General features: G+C 38.5%; 1 protein-coding gene across 1 annotated transcript in view; it reads left to right on the top strand.

Moving 5' to 3' along the window:
- Positions 1-298: 298 nt before the first annotated feature.
- LOC107091879 (ephrin type-A receptor 4-A-like) overlaps positions 299-18,930 on the top strand; it is a 34,642-nt gene continuing 16,010 nt past the window's right edge. Inside the window, exons 1-5 of the mRNA XM_015386073.1 lie at positions 299-490; positions 2,047-2,114; positions 3,962-4,159; positions 4,957-5,067; positions 5,477-5,831. Of these exons, the coding sequence (XP_015241559.1) occupies positions 334-490; positions 2,047-2,114; positions 3,962-4,159; positions 4,957-5,067; positions 5,477-5,831 (889 nt within the window). The 5' untranslated portion in view covers positions 299-333. The remainder of the gene's footprint in view (positions 491-2,046; positions 2,115-3,961; positions 4,160-4,956; positions 5,068-5,476; positions 5,832-18,930) is intronic.

Raw genomic sequence — 18,930 nt, forward strand, 5'->3', positions numbered from 1 at the left:
GTGCTTTTATATCATTTAAAACTTCCTATTTCATTCACTATTTATTTATATTGTATTAATTTTGGAAATGGCTCATAATTACACAGTTTCCTTCTAAACCTTTTTTATTTTATAAACAATTTTCTTTTTAATTGTGAACTTTGGGCAATAACATTAGATGAGTGACGCTAATATGGGAATCAGCGATGTTTTCCATTAACTTCATGTCATTTAACATCAAGGGAAGCTTCTGAGTGGGAGACCGCCCCTGAATCCACCGTCTCTGCTGCTGCATCCATCCATCCCAACTCGCTTTCACACTTGGTTTCATTTACGCGGAGTTTTCCCAGCGGGATGGAGCCGCTTCAGCCAGCGCGCGCAGCCCACGGAGAGCTCACACGCTTCCACACGGCACACATGGCTGGACATCTGTGGCAAACATTTTTATCTTCCGTCTGGATAATAACGTTTGTTTCATGTGCGAGGATGAGGATTTATCCCTCAAATGAAGGTGAGTATTTTTTGCTGTTGTGGCGCACGCAGGGGAGGCGCTGCCTGCGCTCCGGGCGCATCCGAGGGCTGGAGAGAGGAAGTGCGTGGATTATGAACTATTAGGAGAAAAAAGTCAGACTAAAAAAGTGATTCCCTACTGATCTATTTATGATCTGTGTTCATTTTAATAGTTTTTCTGTAAGAAAACACCAAAACACCTTTGTTATAAATTAAAGTGGCACAGAATGTTAATTGAATCTCCCAGTGGATATTATTTTAAAACCAACCTTTGAACCTTAATATTAAGGTTTCAAATATCTTTCCTGGATTAAGATCATTGATACCAAAGTAAATGGGGGCAAAATGAAAGCTTACTAATTGAATTAACTGACGTAAAATAAATCTGATGCGAAGGTTCAGCAATAGGCTACATACTCCTATATTTTTATATTGCGGTAATTAAGCATTGGTCCCTTTTATTTCCTTTTTTATGTGTCCCCTTTACCACAAATGAATTGCAAAATGTTATTTTTTAAAGTTTTTTTATTTTTTATTTTTTTGAATGGGAAGTTTTGTTGATAGCTAAGATACTAATGCATTTTAAGTAGATCAAATTTGCCTAATTCTGGCACACAAGTTAGCCTACTTGAAAACTTGGTTGTGTATTTCTTTGCAATTAAAATATAAGGATGATGACTTTTACTGTTTTGTTTGTTTGTTTGGTCTGTGTTTTTTGAAATTATCTTTGAACTTCTATTGCACCATAGAACAACAGAATATGCTACATCATTAATGGTCCCTATCTATCCATTCATTATACAACTTTCTGTATTGCCCTTGCTGTAAGCATTGCTCTATCATGCTTTTTCTAGTCACTTTTAATGAGATGACAGAGAATAATAAAATGTAGCATAGCATAGTGTAGTGCAACCCCCTTCCCCACCTGTTTCTGGATCCTGCTCTCCAGCCTCCTGAAAGGGTAAAAGTAGGTAAAAGGTGGTTTGGATCATGTGAGCCTATAATGAATGCCTTTGTTTGATTTAAAGGGAACAAAAACTTTTAAATTGCCAGTGAAAAAATGAAATGTGAGTAGATGTATAAAAATAAAATGTACAGATTTAGACTAGTGCCCAAGTGGCTGGGGAGAGGGACATCTGGGCCTCCCTACTGAAGCTGCTACCCCCGCAACCCGACCCTGGATAAGCAGAAGAATATGGATAGATGGATGGGTGTACATAGATGTCTAGTGTTTGGAGGGATGGTTCGGAAACTAAAGCACCTTACTATAAATATTATATTATACTTTTCACTATATCATGTGTTTTTGTTTAAAATTATTGTGTAAATGCCATGAAAATATTAAAAGCATAGAATTTCTCATACCACTGGAATATCATAATATCTTTTGCTCATTGTGCTGTTGTCCCACGCTCAGCTGGGACATGTTGCAGACAGAAAAGGGTTTTCTTTATTATGCAGCTGAATTTTTATACTTTAATAAAGTTGTTGAGAAGCACTTTACGCTGCTTTTTTCTTAAACTATCTGCATGTGTGTATGTATATGTGAAATTCTAGTGACCCTGCTGGATACCAGGACAGTGCCAGGAGAACTGAAATGGGCAGCCAATCCTGCAGAGGGAGGGGTGAGTGGGAGATTTTTTTTTTTCTCTCTTTACAGATACACTGTTTACAACCTGGTCCCTCTTCTCAAAACACAATCTCTATCTTAAGCACATGCACACTAGCGCACACTCATGCACACTTGGTCTGGAAAGCTGTAAATATTCTGCCCACAGATTTTGCAATTTGCTGTTGTTCAACAAGCCTAAGTGCTAATATGAGATTGCTGGCGTTTTGTTTGGCACAGGCAAAGGCACAAACCAGCTTGGTGGTGGGTGTCATTTTTTAGGGTTTTGTACTACCAAGCAACTGCCAGAATAAATCCTGGATATATCAGTGGTATATTTTAACTTCTCAGATTTTTTTCTGGTACTTTTTGTTGTCACTGGGATTTTATATCACAAGATGAAATTTATTGGTGAACTTGACTTCTGTTTCTTCTGGTCATCATGCTTTTATTCTATCGCATGCTGCTTGATTGACAGGGTCCTGCTCTTCACGTACTGAGCTTTAGATTAGAGACGCCCCCCCATCATCCTCATCCTTTAGAAACACACCCCAACACGCACACACTCACACACAAACAGATATTGAAAAAAAAAGTATTTCTTTCGTGGTTGGGACAAAGACAAAGCTCTCTTCCCTCTGGCAGCTGTGATCTCTGTCTGCTCTAAAAGAGAGTACACAAAAAGGCATCTATGTCTGCTTTTTCACAGTACATTGCAGGAAGCAGCATACAGTTAAAACAAAGACCAGATGGGGATTTTTCTGAAGCTGATAGTGGGCTTGTGTTTCAAGGATAATAAAAGCTCTGATAATGTGTATCAGTCAGTGTGTCGTCATAAAATTTTACTGTCAGATATGATGCTAACCTGGTGTTTTGAGTACTTTGATTGCCCTGGAAATGAAAATGATGAAAGAAGGAACTTTTATCGTACACTGAAGGTCAGAGTCTGTCCCATGTTTACAGTGCTGCAGATTCTTTTTGCAAAACTGCTAAAATGTACTAAAATGTAATGACTAGTAACTTATCAGCATTTCTGCTGTAGCCCTGCACAGGCCACTGATGACATATTGATCAGGTTAGGAAAACTCTTTACATACTTACCCCAATTCACACAAACACACTCTGTCACTCTCCAGCTCGCCCTCTCTTTTTCTTCCTTCAGACACGCTAAATTTAGTGTGTATACAGCTCTCACTGGTATGGAGAGAGCAGATTATTATTCAGTGGCAATAAAAAGCCAATTTGGAGCAGGGAGGCTCAGCGGTCATTTGGAGGGTCACAGTACAAGGCAAATAATCGTCCCTATTGAGATGGATGGTGAGGCGAAGGTTGAGCCCGCCTCGCTTGTATGGAAATGCGCCTGCAGAAAGCCTTGGACACTCAACAGATTGGAACCGCTGGCAACTGCAGAATATTGATGCAGGAGTGAATGTTGGATGGCTAAGCTTTGAATCACAGCTGTGAATTATAGTAAGCAGCATCGAAAATGGTTTTGGACCTGGTTTACAGTTTTTATTGGGACATAGAGGTCCTAAAGTCCCCACTTTCAGTTTATGTGAGCAGATTATGTAAAAACCCACCATGTATTTTGTAATTGCAAGGTTTTGGGTCATGAAAAAATAACATTACCTGCAAGTGGATTCTTCTCAGTTGTTCAATACAGTGTGATCACTGAGAGTTTTAATGTTAAATGAGTAAAAAAAGTGTATTTTGTTTGCTAGTTTATTATTTCTTAGTTGGGTAAACTCTGCTTCTTCCCAGAAAAGCAACTAAAAGAGTTATCTCTCATCCAAAGAAAAAAAATGTTGAACTTTCAGCTATTATAAGAAGTAAAAGTTTATATGTGTGTGCTTTTCTTTAAAGTGGGAAGAAGTAAGTATTATGGACGAAAAGAACATCCCGATCAGGACGTACCAGGTGTGTAATGTGCTGGAGCCCAGTCAGAACAACTGGCTGCGGACGGACTGGATTCCTCGCTCCGGTGCTCAGCGGGTTTACGTCGAGGTCAAGTTTACTTTGAGAGACTGCAACAGCCTGCCAGGAGTCACCGGCACCTGCAAGGTACAATGACATTCTGCACGATGTGGGAGCAAGAGGAATTTTTTTAAGTAAAACTAGACAACCACAGGCATTTTGGAATCATCTGGTTAGATGAAACCTAAAGTATAATTTTTCAGCCTGTATCCAAATGCAATATATTAAGGAAACCTAATGCCATACATCACCCTAAAAACACCATCCCACCACAAAACATGGGTCTGGCAGCGTCTTGCTGTGGGAAGCTTTTCTTTGGCCAAGAGAGGGAAGATGGTCAAAGGTGATTGAAATACTACAAAAGACTTGGGACTGGATTAGATGTTCCCTTCCCAGCAGGGCAACAACTTTAAAATACAATGGAATGGTTTAAATTAAGACATAAAAATGTGTTAAATGGCAAAGTGAGAGCCCAAATGTAAATGAGAATCTGTGCCTTCAGAAAGATAAATGCAGAAGAAAGTTTTAATTTTTTGAACTATAGAGTTGTGGAATCATGGTGATTCTACAAAGTATTCAGTCAGGTGGGATAAATATATATGTATGCCACAATTTATAGAAAACCCCTTTTTTCTTTTTGTATGAAAAATAGAAAATCGAATCATTTTATTTTTTTCTATGTATATGTGAAACAGCTTAAAAAATAAAACAAATGAACATTCAGGTAAAAAAAAAATGTTCAACACTTCTATGCTCTCTGAGGGCGCTGTTTCATGGGATGATTTTATTTGAACATATTTGTAGACTGAAGTATACTGGTAATAATGTTAAACTGACACATCTGTCACTGTTTATTTAATAAAAATAACTTTCTTGTCTTGCAGGAGACATTCAATCTCTACTACCACGAGTCAAATGATGACAAAGAAAGCTACATCAAAGAGAGCAGCTTCATTAAGGTGGACACAGTGGCAGCAGACGAGAGTTTCACCCAGGTAGAAACAAACAACTGAGTCAGCCTTTCAGTTCTTTATCCGCCCACCTCCTTTTACTTTAATTTGCTGCCATGTGGAAAATAAAACCTTCTGGCACTTAGCTGTAATTTTCTGATGCTGTTTACAAGCACTTCTGTCTTGGATGTCTGTATTGCTGTCCTATGAAAACTGTTTTTGCTTAGCCAATCCTAAAATGCCTACTTATTCTAGTGTTGCAAGCATTAAAGCCTGTTTTACCCTTGAAATCCATAAAAGTTCACCTGGATAAGAGCCAAGGGATAAAGAAAAGAACACCAATAATGGTTCAGCCGAAACTCTCACATTCAGGTTGAACAAGTGACCTGGATAATAAGGACTTAGGTGTTTCACTGCACATTCAGTCAAGGTAACTCTACCTCTTCACTCGCAGGTTGATGTTGGAGACCGCATCATGAAGCTAAACACAGAAGTTCGAGATGTGAAGGTCACAACGAGGAAAGGCTTCTACCTGGCCTTTCAGGATGTTGGCGCCTGCATTGCTTTGGTTTCTGTCAGGGTTTTCTACAAGACCTGCCCACTCACTGTCAGAAACCTGGCGACCTTTCCTGACACTGTCACTGGTGCTGACACATCTTCTTTAGTGGAGGTCAGGGGGTCATGTGTCAACCAATCAGAAGAGAGAGAGGAGCCAAAAATGTACTGTGGAGCAGATGGAGAGTGGTTGGTTCCTATTGGTGGATGTCTCTGCAAACCAGGATATGAAGAGGAGGGTGGTGCATGTAAAGGTAGGTACCTGCTACTGGATGCAATAATTCCTTTATTATAACTGTATTTTTGTGACATTATGATAAAATTTTGTGGGCTACAGAAATGACTTTATTTTTTGTCAGCCTTTGGAATGCTAAGTACAGTATTAGAACCTATTAGGACTGTTAAGTTAGTGTCAAGCGTTGGAAAACACCAGAATTTGGTTTAGTTGATTATTCATAATTATTTAATATTTTAAATGCAGTCAAAAATAAATGTGCAGCTCAATTCTTCCTCTTGTAAAGTTCTGTAAAAATGCTTAAAACACTTCCTAGAACACAATCACATATGCGTAAATAGGAAAACCTTAATTTGAGTAAATTGATCCAACAGTAAAGAAAAAAATGTAACTTTAGGTAAAATTATCCATTGTTTGGGACCCCTATTAGTTTATGTTACCCAGTCTTTAAAATGAAGAGACAAGACAACATGGTGTTTAAGTTAAAATGTCTAACTAAGCATATTTTCATCCTCAAGGATTACATATTTTAAAGGGGGAAAAAAATTTGAGAAAAATTATTGTAACTTTGACAAACAAGACTGAGCAAGTTTATTTTTCTACCAGCCCATGAGGACAATGGTCAGTGAATCAAAGAAAATCCCTAAAGAACTAATGCAAAGAGTGATATCTCATCATTACAGTCTATCTTAAGACTATAGTACACTAATTTACAAGAGTGCCATGAAGGAATGAGCAATGATGTAAAATTGTTCACTATCATTACAAAAAAAAATGCTTTTATAAAAAATAAAAGCATTGATAAAATTCAAAAAGTATTTAAAGCTTTTATACTTTTGGTTCCATGAGATTATCACTTAGTGTTGAATTAATATTACATAATATGATTGAATATGACTACAGTGTACTGTTTAGCAGCAGAGTCATGCTGCTGAATATAGCTGTTATTTTCAGAGCAGCAGTGGTGTTTATGAGGCTCTGACTGAATACAGGGATAGATGCATAACAGATTGTAATAAACCTTGATTAATTTCATGTTTGCTTTAATGTCACTGAAAAAAACATAGCAAAACATCACGATGGAATGTTAAAGCCATATTGCTAATGCATTTTATCTAATTATAGAGGGTGATGTGTAAAGCACAGTTGTCCAACAACTAGAATATTTTTTTTTGTTTGGAAGTCACAAAATCTGTTTTGCATCATCTCTGCATCAAACTAATTAAAGCATTAGATTCAAAGAGTTAGCACTAGTTTACTTGGCAAAGTCTAGGTGATGACATAGTTCCACAGTTGGACTGTGCCTCGTCAAGTATTAATGTGTCACTTGCAGATCAGCTGCAGAACAAATTCATCAAATGAGTTGGAACTTGTTAGCGTTTTCATCCAAAAAAATCTTTCTGTTGGGAAGCAGACTTTATGCTTCCATGTTCTTAACCAGCTTTCCTTAAGATCTTTGGAAGCTCATGGTTTAAGTCTGAGCTGTAGTTACATGTTTAACCATCTGGCTGAAGACATCCATTCCTAACACTTTCAGCACAGTTTACTTATATGTGATTTTTATCCTGCAGATGTTTAAATATGCATGCTGTTGTGTCGAAGTGAGGTGCACGGGAATCACAGACAGAGCAGAGGCATTATTTTACGACCGGATTTGACTCCCACTACTCAGTCACGCATGCAACAGACACACAACATGTTAGCGGAGACGCACACATTCGCAGAATCACAGATTCGCAGATGGACCGGCACCAACGGAGTGAATGAGGGGGGTGACATGCTGATCTACACCCTTGGCTTTATTTATTAAGCCCATCCTGGCGGGCTAATTGTATAACAAACAGAACCATAACTCAAAGAGAACAGAGGAGAAGCTCAGAGCCATGCAATCCTGTGCCAGTTGGCAATATAAAGAGAGGCGGAAAAAGTTGACGTTTCATTCTAAGCATTGAAAACAACGACCACAAAATTCTATGAGTGACAAACGCTCTTTGAAACCTCCACCCAGCCTGCCCTGTTTGTTCCTCTGAAAGGAGGAGGGCTAAGGGGTTGTCCTTGAGGTCTGAAATATGTTGCAAGATTTAGGAGATCCCCCCCCTTGACACCACTGAATGTCCAGCAGATGTGAAGTGCCATCTATCTATCTCCAGCTCTCTTCTTCCGCTCTCACCGCCTGTCAGGTTGTTGGCTGAGAGCAGCTGCTTCAGCAGAAATCCATCAAAGTCCAGATGAATTCACAGAGGTGAGCAGGAAAATCTCTGTCTCAGCAGTAAGAGATGGAGAACTGAATGTTTCTAGTGGTTCCAGTTAAACATCTGCAGAGAAAAGACTAAAGGGGAGGGCAGATTTAATGGGGGGGACAATGATCTTAGTTTTCTCATGTCACTGAGGTCAGAAAGTTTCCAAATCTTCTTCTTTTAGAAAAACAAGTTCTGGCAGCAAAGCAAGCATATTTTAACCTTCAGAAGTATATTGTTTTTACATGTTACACCACTTAAATCTGCTTTATGAATCACTCAGGCATAAAAAAGCTCAAGAGTTAAACCAGTGCTGCGTATACACATGACTAACAGCTTAGTAAACAAAGAATTGTAATCCGGATCTTTTGGCTCTTTTACCAGTGATGTTACTAGTATTTTATTAAAATATGCTAAATAGAAACTATGAAACTATCAAGGAACACAGAATTTGGAAATATTTTTCTCACACACCAAAGGTGATTGCCAAAAAGCTGTTAGCTGAACACTTGGCACACTTTAGTTGATTAAATGCCGGTGATGCTTCTCCCTGGTTTTCTGTCTATGCTTAATTCTTTCCTGTTGCTCAATAATATTCCTTTCACAGTAATTTATTAGTTGTGGAATCTTTTCTTTAGGTGTGGCCCCTTTTTCTTTTGCACATAAAATAGTTTCCCAACCACCAACTTTATCCAGGATTCAATGTCCTGCAATCCCATATGAACAGTTTTTCACAGCAGTGATGCAGGTGCAGTGCTTGAAACTTTTGAGATTTCTGAATTTTTTTTTTTGTTTTTGTTTTTTGAAGTACACAACTAATAGTTTTCCTTGACAGATTATTCCACTGAGCCTGTAAATCTTGTCAGAGTCTTGGCTGTTTGCACTCTGGTTAATACTGGGAAGTGTAGCTTACATTACCCTGCAGAAGACAACAGTATTATAGCAAAGGGGGCATTTTTTGGACTGATGAAGGAGTAGAAGGAGTAAAATGATCTATATTATCTAGTAGAGGTGTCATACAACTGTGCTTATTTTCTTCCAGCCTTAGCCAGTCGATCCTCAAAACTGTCTCTTACCTTGCAGTTACCTTACTTATTTGTAAAGCTTTCTTTTCTTAGAAAAGGGGGACTTTCAACACCAGGAAACAAAAGGATAATTACACCTCCACCTTTACTACTCAACAATGCCCATTCATATCCTGATCAATCAATCAATCAATCGTTGTCCGACACCCTGCAAAAAGAAAGTTCTGCCAAGATGATATGCCAAAAATAATCATTTAAATCTCCCAAGGCAGGGTTGCAAAACAAAAAAAATGACGTAACTTTGCTGTTGCAGGTGTAGGAGTGAGAACAAATTTCTGATTTCTTTTGAAATAAATTACAAGCTTAAGTCAGTCGGGCATGTCTTGCCTGGTTTGTGGTTGTGTAATATTCGCTCCAGTTTTTTATGGAAAGGTAATAAATACTTTTGGAATTGACTGTACATAGGAGTGATTCAGTCCTTATTTTTCTTCCAGGTTTTGTTATGTCACCCTCTGTTCCATTTTCTGGTTGGGTTGAGCTGTATAAAATATAAGCATCCGTCTTTAGCCTAAAAATGCTGGACGTGTTCTGTCAGATTTACCTAACAAAATAACTTTCCTAAATGAAATTTATATTACAAAGGTAAGATGTGGAAAACTGCATCAGCTTTATCAAAACTGTAAATCTGAGTTAATAAAAGTCTCGTTATAGTGATGTGACGCTGCCAGCATTGAACAAGTTCCAAAAACCTTCTCTGCAGGTTCGAAATATTTATTACTATAGAGAATAATTTTTAATGCTGCTTCCATTATAGTCACAACAATAAGGAGCCTTCTAAGTGGCTGTGCCATATTTGTGTTTTTATAACAAACACAGCCCGGCCCAGTACAAAGGCCCCCTGGGAGGAAGAGTTTCCGTGCTGGTAGGTAGATTCAGTTACCTTTAAATGGATACAGAGTGGAAGTTCCCTCCTGCTTTCATTCTTTGTATTAAGCTTCGTTAATCTTTGTCTGGCTTCAGTTGGATTTGTTAGACATTTATGAAAGCCATAACAGGATACCCACCTAGAAACGGAATATACATATTTACAAAATATAAGACTCTAAATTAAATTTTACCATGGATGTTTTACAGAACAGCTTACAGCTTAGCTCTATAGTAAGACTTTAAAAAGATGTTAAAGCAAAGCTGCTGTAGTGCTGGTTACGTCATTCTGACTGAGTTTTAGCAGAAGGTAGTAAAAATATTGAAGAGGCAGGAAAATTATACCTTTTAGAAAATCGTTTAAAAATAAAAATCTGAAAATCTGTAAAAGCATCTTCTCTAGGTAAAAACTTTATTAAATCCCCTTTCAATGCTGGCTTTGTACATCTGTTAACCTTCATTTTCCCTTCCCCCGCTTAAAAAAAAAAGAATCCTCACAGCATGATGCTGCCTCTGCTGTGTGTTATTGTGGGATGGTGTCTTCTGGGTGATGTGCTACGTTGCTCATTGCAAAATCAGGAGTTTTATATCTAAGCCAAAAAATCTCTTTTGATCTCATCTCACCGGAGTGTTTTCCTCCATATGTTTGCTTTTATGTTTTTAATTATTTGATGTTTTTCTTACAGTAAAGGAAAATCTGTTGTGCTGCATGACAAACACGTCAGATTTGGCTCTTGGCTGCATAACTTATTAATGTTTTCCTCGTCAATTTTACTTGACTACTGCTATGTATGTCGTATCAAACTGGTTGCTTTTTGGATGGGGGAATGAAAAGTGCTTTGCAAGATTTTTAACTTGTTGGTTATATCTGGTTTAAGGTTCTCACATCTGGGCTCACTAATGTTTGGTTTGAAATTGTACAATATATCAAAGTTTTTGGATGTTTAGTCACAAAATGTTTAAATGTTTCAGTAGAAATGATGCCTTGTAAGTCAATGTTTGTAAAGACAAATGGCAAAGTAGAATAATTGCTGCAAGGCATCCTAATACTTCCAAAACCTGCTGTTGAAGAGAGCCTAACTCTGAGCAGACTTAGACAAAACAGCAGTGTTAAAAGTTTATGTGCAGCGTTGACGAAGGATAATATAAATGGAGAGGAGAAGCTCTGGAGAGGAAGAAGGGATTAGATGTTGAATGGGGCAAGCACGGGTTGAAAGAAGTCCAGTGACAGCAGAAGGCATCAATACATGGCTGCTCCTCCCCCATTTGGGGGGTCCATCACTGGGAGCAAAGGGTAAAAACACAGAAAATACAAGAGAGAAGGAACTCCCTCCTCTTTTCTAAAGCCCTGGTTAAGATAGAGGTCATGACTGAGGCTGATGAAGCCGTCAAAAACTCTGAGTGACAGCCGCTCACACACTCACAGATACAGAGAGAGTTTAGCTGCAAAGTGCAGGGTCATGACCGAGGCAGATGAAGACGTCAAAAGTTTGACAGCTGCGATCCGTCTGGGATGATCGGGAATGAGGAAGGCAGTTCCACAGAGAGAATCTGAAATGTGACTGGTCTGAGAGGCGCAATGAAAGAGGAGCCTTCTGCTTTTTGTCCCACCACCTCTCTGCCAACCTCCTCTCTTTTTTGTCGCCTGATTCTTCCTAACTTGCTGCCTGGGAGGATTGGAATGCCTCTCTGTTTGAGCATTTCTGCCTCTGTGCTCACTTCCATCCAGAGAGATTTCATGCTTGTGCTTCCCTCCAATGCACCTGCAGTGTCTTGTCAACAGCAGAAAGCATTTGAGCAGCACTACTGAAAGCGATGATAGAAAGAAAGAGCAAGCAGATGATGGAGTGAGTGCATAATCGCTGCATTCAGCTCCTCTAATTATTGCACGGCGTTTCTGGACACAGGACATGTTGGATTGCTAACATACAGTGTGTGTGCGTATGATCGAGTGTGAGCCCATGCTCTGTATCTCTGATTTTTTGCCCAACAAAGCCTTCCCTCCAATATACTCTCAGTTTGGAGGAATGCCCAGGAATGCCTGGAGAGTAGTGTTGAGGGGCAAACGGAGAAGGAAGAGTGTGTATCTGTGTGTGCTGGTGTGCTTGTGTACGGCAGGTGACTCGTGGCTCTCCAGCACAGACAATGGAGAGCGACGATTAATTGTCCAAAATGAGCCAAATTCAGGTTAGGGGGAGTGATTTCCACTCTTCCAACCAGAAGCATGTGTTGTGTGCTATTGTCTCTATCTCCCAGGTTGGTCTTAATGTAGAGAAGCTTTGCCAGTTTCACCAGTCTGTCTATAGCTCTCTGGCATCAGAACAAGAGTTTTTCAGCCTCTCTCTGTCTTATTCTCGTTATCCCTCCTTCCTAAACTCTCTGAGATTCTCAGTCAGCGGTAGGGGGTTTGCTGCTGCTGATGGTGGGGTAGATGTGTGTGATAGGGAGGAGGGCACATTGTTGTAGAGCTCCTTTCACATGCTAATGCCTGCAGCATTGGGTTTAGGTAGGCACACACTCATCTGGCCTTTACTCATTTTTCTCTAAACCTCAGAAATTTTAAGCCAGATTTTGTAATTTCTTTATTTCCATGACAGCCATTCTCATTGTGAGAACTCTGAAGGTTTTAGACCGATGGTCTAAAAATCACAGATGCACTGTTCAAAATTTGGAATTTAGATGTTGGTTTTCCAATAAAGAATTATAGAATACGAAGATAGGATTCAGAAAATATTTCATATTCTTCTTAGCTGTAATTTATTGTTTTTATTGAAGGTTGTGGCAATGTCACAACAGGCACGTGGCAGAGTACTTGTTGTAAAGCAGGAATTTACTTTATAAAAATGTACTATCATTGCTGTGCTTAGCCTCCCTGTTATCTGCAAAAGTCTTGCGCCTCTCTCAATGTTTCTAAAAATTGAGTTTTCTTTGAAAAAGCTTATTATATGACTGTAGTAGCTTATGACTCACAGATATTAGAAAAATAATTAGCTTTGAGTAATCTTCCCTCATGCTACCGGCTAGTTCCAGTATATATGTATGTCAGTCTAAACTAGAAATTCCCTTACAATCATCTGAATGTCTCCCAACAGAGTTGTAAGCTCCTACGCTGTATTTATACACAAGGAAATTATCATTTCCTGCATTTCTACAGGCTTTAATTAAAAGGGGCATGACCCCTAGCAGTCAAAGTGTTTTTCTTTCTGTTGTGGCAGTGTATCGGTTCTTTCATCCATCAATCCATCCCTGCCTCCATCCATCACGCAGACAGGTGTCAGACTAGAGCAGTAAGGGGTACTTCCTCCATCTCCACCCCTCTGCTGAGAAGAAACAAGGGATGATGACAGATAACACCGGGTCAAGGAGAATCCCGACACAAAGACCCACACATGTGCAGAATACAGTGTGCCGACCAGGCTCTTGCTTGGATTCGCAATGAGCTGCATTTGCATTTTAGGTAGCAGAAGAATGCGTATGCAAATGCCAACAATGCTGATAGTAATCAAAGGGCACCTTCCCTTCCCAGTCTCCCCCTCCTCTTCGTTTTGGCTTTTTCTTCTCACCTCTTTATCTTTCTCGCCATGTAGGTCTCAGTGTTGTCTTTTCCACTCCACCATCCCCATCTCTTACAATTTGCTAACAGCTGATTTCAGTGTAATTATTGTCCTTTTCTAACGCGCACTATACTGTCTTATCCACAAACAGACATTTCCACTTAAGTTTTCACCTTGTTATGTCAGGACCTGTGTATTTCTCCCCCTTGCTACCTCCCTATTGTTGAACTTAGACGCTTCCTCGTCCCTCAGTAGCGCAGGGTTAATGTTGGGTTAATGACACCCTCATGAGCTCTTATTCCAGGTCACCAGCACTCGCCCCCTCCTGTCAAAACCAGTGCTAAGGAAGACACAAAGGGCTACAGAAAACAGAAAGAATGGAGACATGAGAGGGTGCTGACAGAAGTTTATGGCTTTAAATACCTCCCTTTCTTTTCATCCAGGCAGAGAGGACTGGAAAGGACAGAGACAAAGGCAGGGTGTTCCTCTCCCAGCATTCTCATTTAGTCATGTAATCAACTCCGAGGTCCTCAACAGTTTAAATGGTTCCCTAAGTCTTTCTCTATTTATTTTTTTTCCCTAATGTCAACAATGGATCGTTACCTTACTGACAACTGAAAACAAAGAAATATGTGCAACAGCTATATTATAACAACAGACAACAATGCACTTAACTGGCATTTGATTATAACACCTAACGCAACATGATGAATCATTCACAAGATGAAAGCCCCTGTTATCAGCTGTAAACCTGTTTATGAATTTACAGGTATCAGTTGTGTGTTTGAGCGCAGTGTGGTTTCAAATGGCAACATTGTGGAGGCATAGAAAATGCTTGATGGTGGTACCAAGATGTAAAAAGCAATTGAAAGTTATATGACAGCTAAAGCCAATACCTTAGAGTTTGAAGAGGAAGTGCAAAGAGCAAAAAGGAGGAAAATGTGAATGCGAAAGGGATAGGGAGAGGAGTGTGTGAACTAGCAAATCTGTCGAAGCTTGTGCAGATGGGGCAGGATGGTTGGTCAGAGTAGATTACAGGGGAGACTTCCTCCCTCTCATTTACTGATGGGAGCGTCATAAAGCATACTGACACATCTGAAAACACACATCATTCTCACATTCCTATCCACTTCTCTTTGGATGTCTTTAAGCGTCTTAGAAATGTGAAAGGGTTGCTAAACAAAGGATGGAACTGGGGAAGCCAGTGAGACACAGAAAGGAGGATGAATAGGAACTGATGATAAAAAGAGAGGTGTTGAAAAGAGTTGCAGCATTAACAAGCAAAGGTTTTCCTTGTGAAATTAAACATGCAAATAAAAATTGCTCAAAACCACCATGCTTTGCGATGTCTTCTGCTTCAGCAGAAGATGTCAAGCAGTATAATTATGCACTCATTTATTGCATTGTGGTTCTGTCAATGCATGAACCCCTTGGTATACAGAGAGAAGATTTCTCTCCCTCCACTACCCCTCCTTGTCTCTCTGTCACCCTCTCTCTTTCACTGTTTCTCCTCTTTCGTGTATTTAAATGTCAGTTATGTTTGTGTGGGCTGCTGGGACTGTGCAGTTTTGATAGATTCACTTCCAGTTTTTCTGTTCTTTGCATGTGAGTGGGAGCCGATCAGTAAATGTCCTTTTAGGTGTTTCTTTCTTCACTTGTCAAATGTCAAGATAATTGAAGTCAAAAGAACCCTCCCCCTCATACTGTATATTTTTCTTTCTGGAAATCATCCTCTTAAGTCATTTGTCCTTGAACAATAAAGCTACATCAACTCATTAACATATTTGTTCGTACCATTAGACAAGGATCTCAAAAACAATGGCTGTATAAAGGGTTAACTTGGATTTGAACCCATGTTAGAGATGACTTTCTGTTTATGTATATCCATCAGGGTGGATATACATAGTTGTCATGTGACGTAACATATCTAGGGGCTTCATTACTGGCCTTTATATTTGAGGGTACATAAAAGCCACCCAGGCAAAGCTTAGTAAGTTTTATTAATGAGGAATATTATTGCATAAATCACTATGGTTGTTTTATGTTAGGTTAAAGATGTTCCTAACATGCAGACAGTTTAGCAAATTTCGGTTTCCAAAAATCTAGAACTATGAAGAACCTTAAATGGAGTATTTTTAAAGCTAAACACGGGCAGTTTTGCTTGTTAAAACAAAGATTTTATTGTTAAACTAGTCTTAGAAAAAATAAACTGCACTGATTACACAAAAAAAAAAAAAAATTCCATGTAAATCAGAAATTTGAAACGTATGACGTCTTAGTTGAGTAATTACATCTTTTTTAAATGTTTGCTGGCCATACCTTCTGCAATATTCTGCCACTGTGCTTTTATAGTTGTAGGCCCATAACTATTTGTATAGTTGTGTGCCTACGTAGCAATTTGAAAACAACTTCATGAGTCTGACAACAAGAGAGACACAGTGACAGTGTAAAAACACATCCCCTTTTGGAAAAATACAAAGTAAAATCCCTGAATTGCAAGGATAAACAGTGGGGTTTACTCCACATAGGTTTGTCTGGAAACAAATAGTGCATGTAGAGCTAGAAGGGTAAACTTACAGACATACATACAATCAATAAAATGTATATAGTTTTAAAAGTGTACTAAACCATGTTAGAAACTCATGATTTCAGAGGACAGATAAAAAGAAGACAAAGCATGTTTATTTATAGAGCACGTTTATGTATCAAGCAAATAAAAGAACTATGCATAAATAGAAATAATAAGAAAACATACAGAGAAATGCATTTTTTGATGGCATAAAGATAATTAAATAGGTAATTAAGAAGTATATTTCGGTGGCATAAAGACAATTAAACAGGTAACAAGTATTGGAAGTGAATAGAAAAGAATTATAAAAATGACTTTTTTTTAAAGGAATTTTGAAATCAATGACAATAAAATAAAAAAAAAAGTCAAAAAAAACATCAATCTTTTAACTTCTGTAGCAACCACAGTTTTACATGCACTAACCCCTTGTTGTTGTTAGAGATATCCTGTGCAAACTGCTGTGAATAGTCAATATTCTTGTGTGGTCCGTAGAAGAATGCAACCAGAATCAAGAAAAAAAAAAAAAAAAACATGAGTCAGACACAGTAGGTGTGTTCTGGCCTTAAGACTATATAACCGTCTGTGTGCTTAATTACTCTGTTTATCATTTAGACTCTGCTGTAGTGTTATTTACCATAAAACTATTAAATAGTATTAAATAATAATTACAAACCCTGTATTTACCACTTATTTTAGCATTAGTGATACTGAAAAAAATGTAGTAATACTGTGAAAAAAAAAATTTTTCAACGATATTTAGTGAGAAAATAACTACTGTAGCTTACTTACTTTCAGTTAGCTAAGCTGAAGTAGCATTTATCATTAGGTAAACTTTATTATTTGCACTTCAGTTTGGATGTCCTTTACAAAGTCAATAAAACATTGATTATATGCTCCAATCTATTTCAGACCTCAAAATGTCTTTTATTTCGTAGCTAGTCTTTGTGTATACTAAATAATTAACCATGTCAAAATAAAAGCTTGTTTTATAAAGTTGCATAAAGGGTCCCACAGACTTGTGCAGACTAATGTCTGTGGACATCTGCATAGAGCCATAGAGTCTTACCTACTCTGTCTGTCTGTTGCTCTGACAGATGCATTGGGTGCTTCGACGAAGAATAGATTGTGCGAGGTGCCTAATTAGACTTTGTTTCTTTGTTTTTGTAAACATAGAAGGCAACTTGTCAAATGACACCAAGGCAGTGTGGGAAATAAAGACATTTGCCTTAAGAAATATTAGGAATAGGAAATGAAGAAGGCTGATACATCCTTATGGACTCATAGGATGTGCTCAGTCCATGCAGGTATGTAGGAGCCTTTCATCCACCTCTTTTAGGTCAACCTTAACAGCACAGCAATGATTTTTTTTTCTGGATCTAACTTTCATCTTACTTCAAGTGTATTCACTTACAAATTGAAAGTCTATCTAAAAGGCACTGTGATCCTCACTGTCTAGAGCTCGCCTGTAAAAGACAACTCAACCTAAACTAACATTTGGCTTTTGCTAATAAGATGTATACATGTATGTAATATAGTGTTGTTATATGCCCAAGGTACTATTTTAACCCTTTAAAAAAGATGTGGTAATCTTATTTTATTTCTGAAACTGTCTGTTTGCCCCATAATTTTTTTATTGTTTCTACAGCAACTGATTTTGAATCAGTTTTGGCTCTACTGTTATTCTGATGCCAGCCACAGAAACTGATGTGAGCAGCTCTTCCTGTGGGATCTAAAACCGACTCTGTCTCCCACATTCCTCCATGGCGAATTGTTTACTCTAAACACAGAACATATCTGTTACAATTTAATCAAATCTACATATAAAGTATCACTCAAAACTGCATCTTCAGAATGTATTTATAAGCTTTGGAACCTGTACAGCTAACTAATTTGTATGCTGGGTTTATTCACAGAACAGTCTTCCACCCCCTTTTCAAAAATGTCCCCAATGTCCTAACCGTAGAGTATGAGAAAAGACACTGGGGGAAAATAAATAAAGCTCAATCAGTTGCATTTGCACTACATTCACACTTTTACAAAAGAAATATTATGGTTCAGATTACATTTTAAAAGAAAAACTGACTTTTCTAGTCCAGGCCTTAATGTGTTGGCAACACTCCTAATGTGGGTTTGCCGCTGAACAGAAGGGAAGATAGAGTTGCAGCTAGTGCACAGATCCATGCATACTTTTTATACAATAGTAAAATCCTGCCACAATGGACTCTGGACAAGCAAGTTCTTAGGGCATGAAAGCAAGTAACATTTGAAGTGAAACATTTAGATGCTTGCGGTTAGTGCAAAGAAAAGTCAAATTAAAATTTAATTACAGTACAGTAAAATTCCAGTTCAGATTTTTGGCCACATCCTTCAGCCCTACAGTGTCCTAATGCCATTTGTAAAAATAAACAAATCCCTGTCAGGAATGAAAAGTGTTCTGAGCTAATAGGAATGACTTAGCAGTATCCATCTTGCTTCTATACAGCCATTTCCCACCCCATCCCTGTATGGTGAGTCCCATTGTTCAAGCTCAAGATTGCCAGTGTGCTGTTGCTGACCATCAGTTTAAAGTATATCCTTGATATTTTTGTCTCCATTTAATGTGGTACAGCTGTTAATCTGCCATGATTGGTGCCCTAGCTTACTAACTTATGTTTTCAAAGCAGGCTCTGCTGTTGGGGAAGAGCTACTGTAAAAAGCAAGGGCTGTAGATCAAAAAAGTGCAAGGGGTAGGGGTCTGTAAGGGGTGTTTTTTTTCTCAGAACTGCAGATTAAAGTCATAGGGAAGTCATATTTAAATAAAGTTCAGAGC

Source organism: Cyprinodon variegatus, unplaced genomic scaffold (genome assembly GCF_000732505.1).
Source record: "Cyprinodon variegatus isolate N-32 unplaced genomic scaffold, C_variegatus-1.0 Scaffold355, whole genome shotgun sequence".
NCBI classification, from domain to species: Eukaryota; Metazoa; Chordata; class Actinopteri; order Cyprinodontiformes; family Cyprinodontidae; genus Cyprinodon; species Cyprinodon variegatus.